The 16,417-nt window shown below is 48.1% G+C and overlaps 1 protein-coding gene across 4 annotated transcripts in view; it reads right to left on the bottom strand.

Annotated features, from left to right (window-relative positions):
- The window catches only part of KMT2A (lysine methyltransferase 2A), an 83,480-nt gene extending 75,278 nt beyond the window's left edge, over positions 1-8,202 (bottom strand). For all 4 annotated transcript variants that reach the window (XM_042906953.1, XM_042906955.1, XM_042906954.1 and 1 more), the window contains exon 1: positions 7,752-8,202. In XM_042906953.1, coding sequence (XP_042762887.1) covers positions 7,752-8,183 — 432 coding nt within the window. In that variant the 5' untranslated portion in view covers positions 8,184-8,202. The remainder of the gene's footprint in view (positions 1-7,751) is intronic.
- Positions 8,203-16,417: the final 8,215 nt, after the last annotated feature.

Genomic DNA, 16,417 nt, shown 5'->3' with positions numbered 1-16,417 from the left:
CAAATGAAGACACCGAAGCATGGAGAGGTTAAGAAACTTTTCCAAGGTCATTCAGCCAATAGACCGGTGCAGCCAAGATTTGAACCCAGGCAGTCTAAATTCAGAGCCCATGGTCTTAACAGCTCTTAATTACTGTGCTATACTATCTCACACTATTACAGATTAGATAATGAGATTCTCCCCATCCTTTATAAAGGTATTTATATACGCACAAATAAAAAATCCTAGCCGGAGAGATTACAAAAGGATTTCCTCATTAACCAAGCTTAAAGAGATGTTATCCACATGGTTTTACTGCTTATAATTAAAGGCAATCATCTAAGAACACTGTTGTATGTTTGCGTTTGATCTAAAAATTAGTCAATACTCATGGATGGACAGAAGTTGAATACACACATGTGTACGTATTTGTTCCTCTAGGTGTAGATATTTATTACAGAGACATTTGTGATTAACTTCCCCCAGTTTTTCAGAGCTGAGATAGTACAAAGGACGGCTTGGTGAAAAAACTGTACTCCAACCACACTCCTCAGCAGTAATATTACTCTCCTAATTCAAGACAGAAAGCCACAGTTACTTTGATGCTGTAAAAGGAGAATGAAACAATGGTGCTTCAGCAAAGCACAGATCGGAAGGGTTGGACCTCCCTAAAACAGTCCCCATGTTTGAAAGGTTCATCGCTCATACAGCTCAAAGACATCAAACCATCTATGCCCAAACATTCCAACCAAACAAAACCAAAAATGCAAGAAAACAGATAAAACATATGAGAGAGACTCCCAACTCTAGAGCTAAATGCCAGCGGGATAGATCCAACCCACTGGTAGGACACAGAGCACTGCTGCAGTGATAATTAAAGGTAAGTTTTCTGGGGGAAATCCCTTCGGTCTATTTGTCAAATAGAAAAACAACTACTCATTTCAAAGGAAGGGGAATTTTCATACCCAGTACAGAAAACTGCCAACTAACTCTTACATTTATGTCTTTATTTCCTTAAAACTAAGGCTCATTAAATATGTCCGGCATCTAAAAAGTTTAGCCAAGTGTGGCCTCTAAGAAGTTTCGTACTAATCCTACCAGAGGACTTCTATCGTCCCAAACAACTACAAATCACACGACCAAACCCGTCTTTCAAATATCTTAGTCTTTGAAAGCAAGCGTCTGGCAGTGTAGCCTCATGGTCGGCTTCCCCTGGTGTGTAACCTGACAAGGTACAAAGCTCATTGAAATATTTAACAGTGGTGGTATGGATTTCTCTGGATAGGTCAAGAAAAGCAGCTCATCCTTTTTAAAAACATAAAGAACCATTTTATGGGATGTCATTCCCTCTGTTCAAGTGTCTGTGTATTTCCTCGGGGCTTTCTCAGAGATCTTATTGAGGGGGAAAATGAAAAGGCTAACAAAAGGACCCCTTTTCTCTCCCTATTCCCAATATAATCCGCCTCGGCCACAGGGCCAGTAGCATCCACACTGTCATAAATGCCAGCAATTAGAGAATTAGGCCATAAAACCACCCACTCAGGTATAAGAGCGCGGGCCTCCAGCTTTATTTAATGCATGCCATAAAGATCCTGTACTTCCTTCTTTCAGGCCTTCTTCACAACCAATGAAATGACAATAACAACAAAAAAAGTAGCCCTTTGTCTGCCTGCCCCATACCGATGTGATCAATGAAACCATCTGGGTCCAGGTGAAGGATTTAAGATTCCTTTTTCCTAATAAAGACTCCATTTCCTCTCACATGCCACATTGAGATCCATTAAAGGCCAGGCTGCATTTAGAGCAGTGATATGATGATGGAAAGTGAAGTGAAATGACATTTTCCAATTATTTGACTTTACTCTGAAACTACTCTAGAAGCCTAGCCAATTCCTGAACTTCTCAAGAAATACTGGAACCTACAAGAGTATTCTTCATTAACTCAATAATTTCTAGAACCTCCTGAAGTCTTTGCTAATGAAAAAAGTTCATTCAAACCTGAAAGTTAATGTTCATTCAGTCTGCGTTTTACAATCTGATACAGTTTAGGAGCAGATCAATAACTTCATATGATTATCTTCACAACCTACCGGTCCACACAAATCCCGAGTGTGTGTGATTTACTCCATGATAAAGTTGTATTTATCAAGCTTTAGACCAAACTAGGTAAGACCCACACAAATACTTTTTTCTAACAGTGAGCTCTTCAGGCTTCCTCTTTCCGCTAGGGCCCATGGGGTTAAAAATAGGATTTAGAAAGTACAGGTATGTTATGTCAGACTCATTAGTAATGTAACCTTTCTTAATCCCTGGAAATAACATGTGCAAACAAAAGAAGTTCCCATCCCAGCAATCCTAGAATAAATTCCTCCCCAAGTAGTGACAGTCACATAGCTTCCCCCTTTCTCAAAGGTCTATGCCACTGGGCTCTCCACCTTGGCAGAGGAAAAATGGAAAGACAAGATATTCACAAAAGGCCCTACCAAAGGCCTTCAAGTTAAGTGCTAGAAGGAAACTGAAGTTCTGTGCCAACACTAGTGGAATGTGGGCAGGCACAAAGAGATCTTAATTAGGAGACCTACAATTAAAACAGTGAGTCTCCAAAAGAGAGAGAAGAGTCTGTTCTGCCTCCGAGCAAGCAAGGCACCGTTGCCCCCCTCCCCCGCCCCCAGCTACGGGGCAAGGAAGGCAACTCGCGGAGTCGGAGTCTGCACAGATGCTCCACGGAGGGACAGCTCCAAGGTGAGCAAAGAGATGGAAAGTGAGTCAAGATGGGAGTATTTTCTCTTCTCCACTTCCAGTCAGGGGGCAAATCACTATTTTGTGAATGATGATTCACTAAAGGGGAAGAACTGTGCCTTCAGAATATTAAATGGAAGGAAAAGACTGGCACATGTCATATGCTTTTCAGTGAGAATGAAGAAAAGTTCTCAAGACTGCCTTTCTGATGCTCAGTATAAACCAAAGTCCTGCATTTCACAGCTTAGTAACAGCTACTCCGGGCAACGTAGGTACTGTCACTCTGGATGCATATATTCGTTAGCGCACAGAAGTTTTCTTCTCATTTAAAAGCTGTCCCACCTAAAGGAATACACCACCTGGACTGAAATACTTCCCTTTTGCAGTCCGGAATCCACAACACTGAAAACCTGAAACAAAAGTCAGCCAAACGAGAGGGCCTCTAAACACAAGACAATGACTTGTATTTAAAATCTGATCTTCAACTGTCTATAAATGAAATTGGTCAATTTCAACAAAGAGCTTCTCCCATACAGGTAAGTCCTTCTATCTTCATACAATGAAAACTTTCCCACTAAGCTGGAATTTCTCTTCCCAATGATAACACCGGTTAACTGGGCAAACGGACTAACATTAAAAATTACCAAGTAGGCTCACCGACTCTTGACTCTTTAAATAAACTCAGAATACAAAGTTCTGACCCGGCCCCCCAAAAATAATAGAATAGAAACGAATCAGAATACTGGAGCAGAAAAGATTCATGAGCTAATATTTAGCCCAACCTTTTCATTGTACAGATCAGATATGTAAGGTTAAAAGTGAACTGCCCAAGGTCCCATCACTGGTCAATGAGAGATGAGGGCGGGGAGAGCCCTTGTCCGCTGACTTCCATGCTGAGGCTTCTTCTGCTCCGCTTGTGTTCTCTGCTTCGCTTTCTTTCTGTCAAGCTCAGGATTAGCTGTGAAGGTGATGAAGGAACAACTCCCCCTCTTGGTACACATGCCCAGTGAACATCCAAAACAAAAAACAAAATCACTCTCCAACTGCCCTTGGCCTACAGGAACATCATCTTTTCTAGGCCCAACCCAAGAGCGTGCCTTGGTCCACCTCAACTAAACTGCCATTTCGAATGAAAACAAAGATCAACCAATGCTGTCATTCAATTTCCACTTAGATCTACTTAAAATGTGCCATGTTACGATCGCAAGGGAAATTCTGCCTTTAACATTTTATGAGGTGGTTAAGGAAGAAGGTAAGTGGGCTGTGAAAGTAATAACCGAAGACTAGCTGCTGATATATAAACCATTTCTGGGGTTTCTATTAAAAACAGCTCAAATTCGAGTCGACAGAGAAGATGCCGTGCCATGTTTATTGAGATGGCACCGTATGGTGGCATTAACAGGACCTGAGACAATCCTCAGAAAAGTGGGACAGTGTGGAGGGGAAAGGGAGACGAAGAAGCAGACCTCTGTGATTTCTTACTGTGCTCAGTTAAGTCAAACTTAAATTCGGCTTCCTGATTGTCAGACAAAAAGCCGAAACAGAGGAGACCAGCAACACCTAAATATTTGCTTAAAATAATCCCGTTCTGACAGAAGTTGGTCATGAAGAACTGTTACACGTAGTCGTTACCCAGAGATATTCAGTACAAGGGAAGTTACGGACCTGTGGCAGTGAAGGACAAGTCTCCATGGCTAAAGGAGTTTAAACAGGGAAGTGATCTGGAAGTTCTATCACCTTTCAACCACCTGAACTTACTAGCTGTGTAAGTATCAGCTTACATTTTGTTATAGACAAGTTATTGTCATCATTCACTTAAAGCAAACCAGAATTTCAAGAGGCTAGCCTCATTTTAGGTCACAAAACCATTTCTTCATGAATCCAGACAAGGCTTGATACAGATCTGTGAGTGAATTCTGAGAAACAATCTTTAGAATTCTATGTCAGCCCAGGGGAACCCTGAACTTCCCCTCTGGAATCTTATCATTGATTTGTGAGACTCTGTAACAAAACGCTTGGTTTCTACACTGAAAACTGCCAGGTCAAAGGACCCAATCACTACGGTTTAGTACTGAACCGTACTATGGGTTAGTACTAATCAACACATACCATCAACCCGTATACATCTTAGATTGCCTCTAACTACCGCATAAAAAGCCTACCAATGGAACAACAGCTCATTCAAACCCAATTCAGAAAAAATACTGAAATTTAATATAAGGAGTCAACCACTCTTCTCATTGTCAAGCAGCAACAACTGTTCAGGCAAAAGTTTTAAAGAAAAAAAAAAAAAAACGTACTAATATGATCTTATTTGAAGTAACTGCAATTCCTTAACAGGCTTTACACTACACACTACTGCTAAGCAAAATAATGCCAGTGGATAAGGAAGTGTTAGCACCTGATTAAAACTTTAAAAGTGATTTGTCAAAGACCAACAGATAAAATATTCTGGTGCCCAGACATTAGGTCCCTGAATCCAGGTGGTTCTCTTTCTAACCAGTCTCTTGAAAAGCTACGATTGGAAGCTGTCAGCATAAAACTTTGCTTTTGAATAGGTGATAACATTTGGAATGTGAACACTTGGTCCCTCAATACAAAATACATAAGCATGCTACACAAGGAGAAAATACGTCTCAAGATCCCTTTAAAATAGACTAACTTCTCCTAATAGAGACTTTCTTATCATACTCAAATATACATGGGGCTAAAATTCTACATATAACCAGGCAAGTCTCAATTTTGAAAATAAGCAGGTAAATGAAATGTCAGTCTTTTTTTTTTTTTTTTTTTTTTTTTTTTTTTGCTGCCGTATCTTTTAAAAAAGCAAAATCAACTCACATTTAAGCACCAACTCCATGCAAGTAACCTGAACGGTTCAGTCTTTTTGTCATGTATGAGGCCTTTGGTTCTCCAACTACATGGGATCTGTGTTGTTAGCTTAAAAAATACAGAATTGGCCTTTCAAAAAAAAATAATAATCTACAGCAACCAATAAATAGTCTCAAACAACCCTGCTGACTGCAGCTGCCTTCTGAAGGCTGGGAAAAGGAGGTGGAGACAGAGCGGAGAGAGGCAGGGAAAAGGGACGCTGCGGCTAGCTACATAGCAAGGAACACGCCCCCATCATGTCCTCCTTGCTCTGTCAGAAGGCGGGCTGTTGTCAGTCTCCTGATCAGGCTGCCTTAGAAACGATTTTTAAAAGGAGGCAGGAAGACTAACAACTAAAAAATGCCAGCTCCTTGAAAGGAGGGGCCAGGGTCTCTGGGATCTTCTCCCTCCCCTTCTTCCCAGGATCTTTCCGTATATCTAAAGGGGTGCAGGGCACAATAGGGGACAAGGGGTTTGCCCGGGACCAACGGCAGAGCACGCAGGAAACGGCTGGTTGTTATCTTTCCCTTTCTGTTTCAATCAAGAGCACTCCAGAGCAGCAACCCCCTACCCCCCCCCCCCTTCGCTTCAGCCCCTAGCAGCTGCTCTTCCTCCTCCTAGCATCCCCCATCTCATCCCCCCTCCCCTACAATTCAAACTCCCCCTTCTGCATCCAATGGAAAACAAATACGCAACGCCACTGGCTGAACCTGAACTCAACTTCCCTTCCCAGGGCAACTTTCCTTTTTGCTGAAGGGGGCTGAGTAACGCTGATCAAGGCATCCCCATTCCTGCCCCAGTACTAATGGGGAAGGGGCAAAACTCTTGAGCCTTCGTCCACCTTGGGTCCCCCTATAAGAATCAGAGCGATAACCCTAACTCCTCCTTCTAAGGAATAACTTTGCTTCATGGCCCCCCTCTTTCCCCCAACCAAAAGCAACCACCACCAGAAGCATAATAAAGTAAAACTGTCCCTTATCTACTCTCCTCACCCCAACCCTGCTTCCCCCACCCCTTCCAAGCCCCAGGATTGGCCTAGGAAAAGGTGGATCAATAGTGAAATGACGGAGAAAAGGAGAAGGGCGGGAGGGAGCTAGGGCTGGAGACTGCGTGCTCTCAGGCGCAGTGGGTGGGGTAGGAGAGCAGCTGCTTCCCCTGGGAGGATGCTGCCCAAGTCCCCCCACAAACACCTCCCCTCACAGGGGCCCCCTTCCCCAGAGCTGGAGGGAAAGCCTGCCTCCTCTCCAGGGGGAACGGTGGAAAGCGGCTCCTCTCTGAGCCTAGGGGACAGTGGACTGTTTTCCTCTCAAAGATGCCACCAATCCTTCATTCTAAAGGAGGGAAAGGGTGGAGTGAAGGTAGAGTAATTCCCTGCTACCAATAGGCTAGAAACTGTAGCTCTGTAAGATGGGGGAAACAGACTGCTGGTCGAGGAGATCACCGTTATCTTCAGCGGGAAAGGAGGTGAAGGGAGGCAAGGTGAAGAGGCAAGTAGATTCTTCCTGGCGGGGTAGGGAAGGAGGAGGGAGGATCTCTCTGCACGGGGTGGGGGGTGGAGGGTGGAGGTGAAGGAAGGGGGAGTGGCTGGTAGTGCAGGGACCTGGCCCGGGGATGGGGCGAGGGTTCATCAGGTTTTCGGAAGCAAGGTGCTGCAAGAGACATCGGTCCCCAAGGGGTAGGAGAAGAACGTGGCCCTGGATGAGGCCATCACCCGAGAGATGCCCAAGAGGAAAACTGCCCCAAGAGTAAAACATCTGCCCAGAGAGGGAGGCGGGGATGTGGCGGGATCAGGTCTCTAGGAGGGAGGGAGGGAGGAATCTTGCTCGGATGAGGTAATCTGTGAAAGGGAGGAGGGGTTCAGTCCCGGGATGGGAAACCCCGGCGAGGGGTCTGTGCCAAGGGATTTGGGGAAGGGTCAGGGGAAGGAGGCGGGGGGCAAACGCCCTCAGCCGGATGGGTCCAAACCCCGGGGTGGGGGCGCCTAGGGGTCTGCACCCATGTATGGGGGGGGGGGGGGTCCCAAGATGGGAGGGCCGTTTGCCCCGGGTCAGGGACCCCAGGAGGGTCCCGGAATTGGGATGCTCCACAATCCCGGATGGGGGAGGGGAGGGGGCTCCGCAGAGGGTCGAGACCCCGGACCTGGGGGTTCCTCGCCCCCTTACCTCTCCGCTGCCGCCTCCCCCGCCGCTCTCCCCAAACACGGCCCGGAACCGGCGCAGGTTGGTGCCGATGGCGGCCGAGACCTGCAGCGCCGCGTCGAAGCCCGGGCCCACCCGGAGCAGGGCCGGCCCAGAGGAGGCTGAGGACGATGACGAAGACGAAGACGAGGCGGACGACGAAGAGGCTGCTGAGGCGGCGGCCGCTCCCCCTGGAACCCCAGCCCCGCTGCTTCCCGCCGCCGCCGCCGCGGCCGCCACAGCCGGGGGGGAGGGGGGCGCCCCGGGGCCGCCGCCGCCGACCGGGGGCCCGGGGGGAAGCAGCAGGGCCGGGACGCGTTGCCGCGGGGCGCCCCCCAGGCCCCGGCGCCCCCCGCCGCCGCCGCCCCCGGTGGTCCCGGGTCGGGCGGGGAAGCGCCACCGACAGCTGTGCGCCATGTTCGCCCCGTGAAGTGAAGCAGCGAGAGGGAGAGGCGACAACACAGGGGGGCGGGGAGGCGGAGGGGGGGGCCGAGGGCCCCGGAACCTGCCTGAGCCGCTCGGCGCCGCCCGGCGGCCTGCACCCAGCCGGCCGCTATGCAGAGCGCCGGGCCGCGCCCGCCCGCCCCGCAATCTGTATAGCGGGCTCGGGCCTACGCTCCAGACGCCGGGCCGCGGCTACGCCAGGCCGAGGCCCGGGCCGCCGCCGCCCGCCCGCCCGTCCGCCCCGCAACCTGGATAAGTGCATGCCCCGCCCTCCGGGAGCGGCATTGCTGGGGAAAAGGAGGGGGGAAGGAAGCCCAGGAGCCCGACGCGGAGCGCGGGTTCCGGGGAGAGGGGGAGGGGGCGAGGACTACAGGGAGGATGGAGGCGGAGGGAGCCCGGCCGCCTGCAGCCTCGAGAGCCGAGAGGCCGCTTACACACGTTCCCGGGATGCGCTGGGAATCGAACCGCCCGGGAGAGCAGCTTCCAGTATAGCGCGGCTGCCGGGTCGGGGACGAGTGAGCCTCCTTCTCTGCCTCGAGGCACGGAGACAAGATGGGTTAGCCCTCATTTAACGCTTCTAGGATAAAAGAGCCCTTATTGTACCATATGCAAAACGGAAGCGTTGCCCAGTTTACTACATGCAGAATAGAAAGGCCCTCAATGAACGCGCTTTAAAAATTAAAAAAAAAAAAAAAAGAGAGAGAGAGAGAGAGGGCCCCTCCCATTTTCACGCTGGAGCTCTCTCCAAAATGCACACAACGAGGGGCAGGTCTCCCGCCACCTCCTCGCACTCGGGGCTTTGGAACCTCTGTCTCTCGTGCCCTTCTGCAGAGAGTTGGGTCGTGTTTCTCCAGCCCGGGCATTGGGGCCACGGCGTGCTCCGCTAACGAGGCGGTGTTACAACGAAGCTGAAGCTGGATGGCTAACGGGGCCTGGAGGGAAGAGGCGGGCAAAAGCGCCCCCGCCCCTTCTTCCTCAGTTCTCTGCCTGCCGCTGCATGCAAAGCAGACCCTAATGTATGCATGCAGAGGGAGGGGGGCTCGCGAGCACGTTTCTGATTAAGAGAGGGGGAGGAGAAGAGCGTTGGGCATTATGATACACTGGGTGGAAGGGGCCCGCCGGCGGCGAGCTCATTGCGCGGGGTTAGTAGGCTGAGGGGGGAGGGGGAAGGAAGGAGGGCGAGGGCGGGGGATGAATATCCACCCGGTTTACTTTATTGCGGGAAAGAGGGGAGGGCGCCTCAAGCTGGGCGTTAGAAGCCTCCAAGGCTGGGAAAGCGGAGAGGGGAGGGAGGGGTTTGTGCCGGGAGAACTTGTGTTGGCCGAGGCTGGGGGATCGATACACACAGCCTGCAGGCCCCGGGGTAGCCTCCATCCCCCCAGCCGAGGTGGAGTTCGCTGGAAGGTCACGCAGCCTTCCCGGACTCCCGCACGGGTACGGCGCACACTGCTTGTAATATTACAGCCCGGGGCGGCGAATTTGGGAAGGAGGGGGAGGGTCGTGGTGAGCAGGTTGCAATCAGCTCTGGCCCTCTGGAGGGTGCACTGCACGCCTCCAGAGAAGGTCCACGGCCTCCTGGTGCTGAAAACCTACGTCCCTCCGCCGCCGAAACGTTAGTGCTGAGCGAACGACCGGGTGGGGGCTAGAGGGGAGCAGAGAAAGGGAGGAGACACGGGCAAGCTCCAACTCCCCCAACTCGTCCGGGATCGATCGTCGTTCCAACCGCGCAGGATGGAGCCCAGATGGTTTGCAAAGCGCACACTCACAGGGCACACGCAGAACCAGATTCCGTTGTTACATCGCCTGGTTTACTGGGTGCAAAAAGGGTGGGAGTAGCGGGAGAGTCTCTTAAACGGCAGCCCCAGGACTCTGCTAAGGATATTAGACACCCCATTGTGGACGGTTTCTCCATTGCAATATATTTGGCGGTAGGAGCTGGGGGGTTTGCTTCAGTGTAGCTGCTCTGATCAGTTACAGATTGGCGACCACGTGGATTCCCTCATGCATCCTGATTTGTTCACTCTCTCACTCTTTCTCGCTTATTTTTCTTTTGTATTTGCCGCCCCCCTTCTTTAATATGCATAACGGTCTGCAGAGGTAATAGGCAGGGGACTGAGTGACAGGCTTTACATAACTATGTCAACAGGATTTCTTCCCGTCCTCCACCCCCGAGAAAACATAAACGGCCGGGTTCTGAGAAACCTCACTTCAAGCACACTTCATTTGGCACAGGTGGGAGGTCGGTAGGTTGGGTGGGGGCAGCAGGAAGGAAGAATGCCAGTGAAGATTGTCAGAAGTCCTCTAGACTCAAGCATCTGGGTAGAAAAACTCCTTGAGAAATCTAGCTTGTCTCTTTGCCTCCAGGCTAGTCCAAAAGGAGCCAGAGCAAAGCAGAATTTGGTTTATTGTTGGGGCTTTTAAGGCAGAAAGAATGATAACTTACATTTGTTGGGTGCTCTCTTTGACCTGGGTGCATTCGCATCTCACCAACCCTCTGAGATAAGTCTGATTTTACAAGGGGGGAAACTGAGGCCTAGGATAACGTCCAAGGTCACACAGCTAGTAAGCGGCAGCACTCAAAGTCATGGGGGTCTGACGCCTATATCCGCCAATCATACTGCTGATCCCCAAAAGACATACTATGCCACCTCACACCCATTAGGATGGCTACTATAAAAAAGCAAATAGGGGCGCCTGGGTGGCTCAGTCAGTCGAGCATGGGACTCTTGATCTCAGCTCAGGTCATCATCTCACGCTGGTGAGATCAAGCCCCACTTCAGGCTTTACTCACACGCGTTCTCTCTCTAAAAAACAAAAACAAAAAACTCAGAAGACAATAAGTGCTGGTGAGGATGCAGAGAAATTGGAACCCTTGTTGGTGGGAACGTAAAATGGTACAGCTGCGGTGGAAAGCAGTCACAGAAATCATGGGGGTTCCTCAAAAAATTAAAAATAGAATCACCGGGTGATCCATCCATTCCACTTATGGGTATATACCCAAAAGGATTGAAAGCGGGGTCTCAAAGAGAGATTTGTGCACCCATGTCCGTCGCAACATTATTCGTAATAGCTAAAACATGGAAGCAACTCACGTTGTCTGATGAATGGATTCAACATGTGGTACCTTCATATGCTGGAATATTATTCAGCCTTAAAAAGGAAGGAAAACCTGTGCTATGCTACACTATGGATGAATCATGGGGACATCGTGCTAAGTGAAATAAGCCAGCCACAAGAAGACCAAAGACAAGTACTGTATGATTCCACTTATGTGAGGTACGTAGAGTATTCAAAATCATGGAGACAGAAAGTATGGTGGTTGCCAGGGGTAGGGTGGGGAAGAATGGTGATTTTCTGTTTAATAGGTATAAAGTCTCAGATTTACAATATGAAAAGAATTACGGGGTTGGATGATGGTAATGGCTGTACAACTATGAATGTACTAAAAAGACATGTGCTTTATCTGTTGATTTTAATTCAGTTGTTTTAAATGTTTATTTTTGAGACAGAGAAAGAGAGAGACAGAGCGTGAGCAGGGGAGGGGCAGACAGAGAGGGAGACAGAGAATCCAAAGCAGGTTCCAGGCTCTGAGCTGTCGGCACAGAGCCGGATACAGGGCTTGAGCTCACGAACCGCAAGATCATGACCTGAGCCGAAGTCAGTCGCTTAACCAACTGAGCCACCCAGGTGCCCCCAGTTTCTTTTTCTTGAATACCTAATATATTCATATGGTTAAATGTTTAAAGGAATTAAAGTCTTTCCTCCACTGTTGCTCTGAACTCCCCTCCTGCAGTCATAGCTTACCTCTTCTTAGGGGCAGCTAACGTTATCAGTGTCTCATACAATTCTTCCAGGGATAGTTTGTGCCTATACAAGCAAGTGCGTATAGAAGTTTTCTCATAAATGAAAGAATATCACCCCCGCTTCCTGGATCTTGCCTGGAAATCTGTATCTTGGAAATAATTCCTATTAGTAGATGGCATTTCCTCATTCTCAGGGCTGCACGGAATAGATATAGCATAATTTACTTCACCAGTTCTCCGTCAGTGGGGACTTACGTTGTTTCTAAACTTTTGTTCTTTCAAACAATTTTACAGTGCATTGTTTTGACTATTTGTAATTTTGCCAGTGTGCAAATATATCTGTAGTACAAATTTCTAGAAGTGGGATTACTGAGTCAAAAGGTACGTATATTTGGAAATTTGAGAGATGTTGTCCCCAGTAAAGATTGTACTAATTCATACCCCCACCAGCAATGTTTAAGAGAGCATCTTTCCCCCCTATCCTTCCAGAAAGGATTTTTAACTTCTTGATCTTTGACAACCTACTGGAAATGCACATATTTCACTTTTTTTTCCCCAAACAACAAAAGGAAACATTTAAGACAAGAACCCCAAATCGTGCCCCTTTCTGCAAGCTCATGTTCTGGTTTGAATGGACCTCGAGATGTTTACTCCCTTTTCTCCTCCCTGGAAAGACTTTTCATAGCAAACCAGTATGCCACAAATCTGGGCTTGAACTGTAGGTCCGATAAAACTGTAGCCATGTGATCTTGAAGCAGGCCACCAGGCTCATTACGCCTGTTTCCTAATTTGCAAAAATAAGGATATTAATAGCAACTTCATAAGAGTATTATGAAGGTTGAATGACATAATGTAAATAAAGTGTCTTCTCTCTCATTCAGGTAGACACATTTCCCCTCAGGGATTTCCTTAGGCATTAGTGAAGATACCCTCTCTCAAATCAGCAATTTCCTTTCTCCAAATAGGCCCCCACTGGAAAACATTGCAGTAGTGGTCCCAAAAGTCATCGAACTAAGAAAGAATGGTGGCTGATGGGGCTCCTGGGTGGCTCAGTCGGTTAAGCGTCCGACTTCGGCTCAGGTCATGATCTCCCTGTTCTCGAGTTTGAGCCCCACATCAGGCTCTCTGCTGACAGCTCAGAGCCTGAAGCCTGCTTTGAACTCTGTGTCTCCCTCTCTCTCTGCCCCTTCCCCAATCATGCTCTGTCTCTTTCTCTCTCAAAAATAGATAAACATTTGAAAAACAAAAAAAAGAACGGTGGCTGAGTCGTTTCAACTTGCCCATTGGAAGACTTGAGCATCACTGAACAGAAGACAGTTCAGAATCTTTAGATGCTACTGTCTTGTGGGGAAGAAAGGGTCAAGTCCATTACCCTTTGCACAGGCATCCTTCCTAAAGGAAGAAATGGTTACATTTTGCTACTGCCCTGAATCCATGAGTTCCCATTTCTGAGCTCCAAAAGAATTAGGTATAGCTACATCTGTGACTAAAAGGACTTTAAGTACTGACCCCAGTGTGGACAGCTGGCTTTAAGTAAAGGATTAGTTATAGTCCCTGCCAAAGGTAAGGACTAGATGATTTGGGAGCCAGGAACTCTTTGAGAACAGGAATCGTGTTTTACTTCTCTTTTATTTTATTTTAGTATTTTTGAGAGAGCGTGAGCGGGGTTGGGGCAGAGAGAGAGGGGCTCTGCAGTGACAGCAGTGAGTCAAAGATGGGGCTTGAACTTACAAACCTTGAGATCGTGATCTGAGCCGAAGTTAGATGCTCAACCGACTGAGTCACCCAGGTGCCCCGTGTATTACCTGTCTTTGCATCCTCTGTGCTAAGCAGTGTCTGTACCAGTCCAATTAATGTTTGCAGAATAAGTGACCCTTCCCGGCTGAACTCTCAGTCGTTAGGATTCATGCCCAAAGACTCTTGTTTTATCAGAGGAATTCAGCAGTTGCATATACTTATTTGTTTTAAAAACACATTTTATTTAAGGGGTGCCTGGGCGGCTCGGTTGGTTAAGTACCCGACTTCAGCTCAGGTCACGATCTCCCCGTTCCCAAATTCAAGCCCCGCATCGGGCTCTGTGCTGACAGCTCGGAGCCTGGAGCCTGCTTCGGATTCTGTGTCTCCCTCTCTCTCTGCTCCTCCCCTTCTCGCACTCTCTCTCTCTCTCAAAAATAAACAAACATTAAAAAAAAAATGTTTTTTAAAGGTACATGTGGAAAAGCGTCAAAAGAGGGCTGCACAGATCATACCAAGGGTTTTGGATTTTATGCAAGCCAGGTTAGGAAACAATGGAAAGATTTCAGGGAGCGACCGGCATCATGAACTTTGTGCCACATCACTGTGACAACTGGGTGTAAGAAACAGGCTGATGGTGAAACCAGAAGCAGAGAATGCAGTTAGAATATCTCTGAGCTCTTCCAGGACTTAAGACTCGTACATCCGTATGCGGTAGCCCAGATTATGTAGATTATGGGTGCAGTGGTAGTGGAGACGTAGGAATGAGATTCCAAAGATAGTTGGTAGAGAGAATGACTTTTGGTGTCCATTCAGATATGGAGGGTGAAGAAGAGAGGCTTTTCTCAGGTTGCCAGCTAGGGTCGATCAAGCAGATGCTGACACCACCCTCGAAGACAAGGACAAAAGGAGGAAGGTGATTTTGGAGGTGATGAGCTGCCTGCAGGTGTGGCTTTTAATAGGCAGCTGGATAGATCTGACTGGAGCTCGAGAACAGGCTAAAAAAATCTAGATCTGGGATTTGGAGGCATCGAGTTGGCCGCCAAGACCATGGGCCTGGATGAGACCACACAGAAAGAGTGTGGGTAGCACTCAGAGACAAATGGGTCAAGAAGGGAACCAGAGGAAACCCATATCTGCTGGGTGGGCTGACAAAAAGTAGCCGAGGAAAGGAAACTCAGAAAGAATGCTCAGTGAGGGAGAAAGGGGGCTAGAGAGAAGCCAAAGGAGAAAGCGTTTCAAACAGAAAAGCTGTAAACAATGTCAAATGTGGCAGCCAGATCAAGAGGCGAAAGGACTGAAGAGTGTCCCTCATAGTCCTAGGGAAGTCACAAGCAATCGTGGTGAGAGAAGTTGCAGGGAAAAAGCAAAGTCTGAAGTCAGGTCGCATTTGGTTGAGGAAGAAATGAAAAGGACGAGAAGCGAGTGGAGGCAACTCTTTGGAGGGGTTCGGCTGCAAAAGGAAAGAGAAAGACTTTCGCTGGAGCCCCTTCACATGTGGTTAAGAGTTTTTCGTTTGTCACTTTCTTTTAAGTTTATTTATTTTGATTTTTTTTAAGTTCACTTATTTTGAGAGAAAGAGACAGAGCGAGCAGGGAAGGGGCAGAATCAGAGAATCCCGAGCAGGCTCCTGGCTGCCAATGCAGAGCCTGACATGGGGCTCGAACTCATGAACCGCGAGATCATGACCAGAGCCGAAAACAAGAGTCAGATGCTTAGCCTACTGAACCACCCAGGTGACCCACTGTTGTAGCTTTTTAAGCTAACTTTTGATTGTTATAAAAGTAATATATGCAAGGTGAAATTTTTCAAACAGCATGGAACAGTTAAAAGTCTGAATATCCCTTCCTTCCCTCCAAAGGTAATCACTGTTAAGTTGGTTGTCTAATACTTCAGAATATAAATAAGCACATATACATATAAAATTCACCAATCTCTACGTATAGAAACATACACAGTCTGTATAGAGAGATACTCAATGTGATTATAACATACAAACTAGTATGCCTGATCCCCTCATTTTTTTCACTTAACAATACGACCTGGAAACCTTTCCAGATCTTTCCGACCTTATCACCTGCCTCTCTCTCCCCTAGTTCATTGTGCTCTCGCTGCACTGACCTCCTCGCAGTTCCTGGAACACACCAGGCACACTCACACCTTAAGGCTCCTGCACCTGCTGTTGCCTCTGCCTGGAATGTTCTTCCCCCAGATATCCTCTTGGCTCCCTCTCTCATTTCCTTCAGGTCGCTACTCAGTGTCACCTCCTCAGAGAGGCAACTCCCTATCACTTGTGGAACCTTACCCAACTTCATTTTTCTTCCCAGCACTTCTTGTCTATTACGCGTCTGTTGCCCTGTTGGGTGTCGGTGTCCCGCACAAGGATATGAGCTCTGTGAAGAGAGGGACCTTGTCTACCTCACTGCTCTATGTCCAGGGCCTAGAATTCCTGGCCCTTAGCAGGTACTCAGTAAAATAGGAAAGAAAATGTACAGAGGTAGCGTAGCATAGCGGTATGGATAACAGCACAGCGGTTAAGAGGGCTAGTTCAAATTGCCTGGGTTCTGATCTCTCTCCGGAGGCGTGTGCACTTGGGTGAGTGAATCGGCGTTCTCTGCAAGATAGGGACACACCAGTGCCTAACTCCCCGGGTTGGTGTGAGGTTTACAG

This window comes from Panthera leo, chromosome D1 (genome assembly GCF_018350215.1).
Source record: "Panthera leo isolate Ple1 chromosome D1, P.leo_Ple1_pat1.1, whole genome shotgun sequence".
Lineage (NCBI taxonomy): Eukaryota > Metazoa > Chordata > Mammalia > Carnivora > Felidae > Panthera > Panthera leo.
This window is presented reverse-complemented; position numbering and strand designations above follow the sequence as displayed.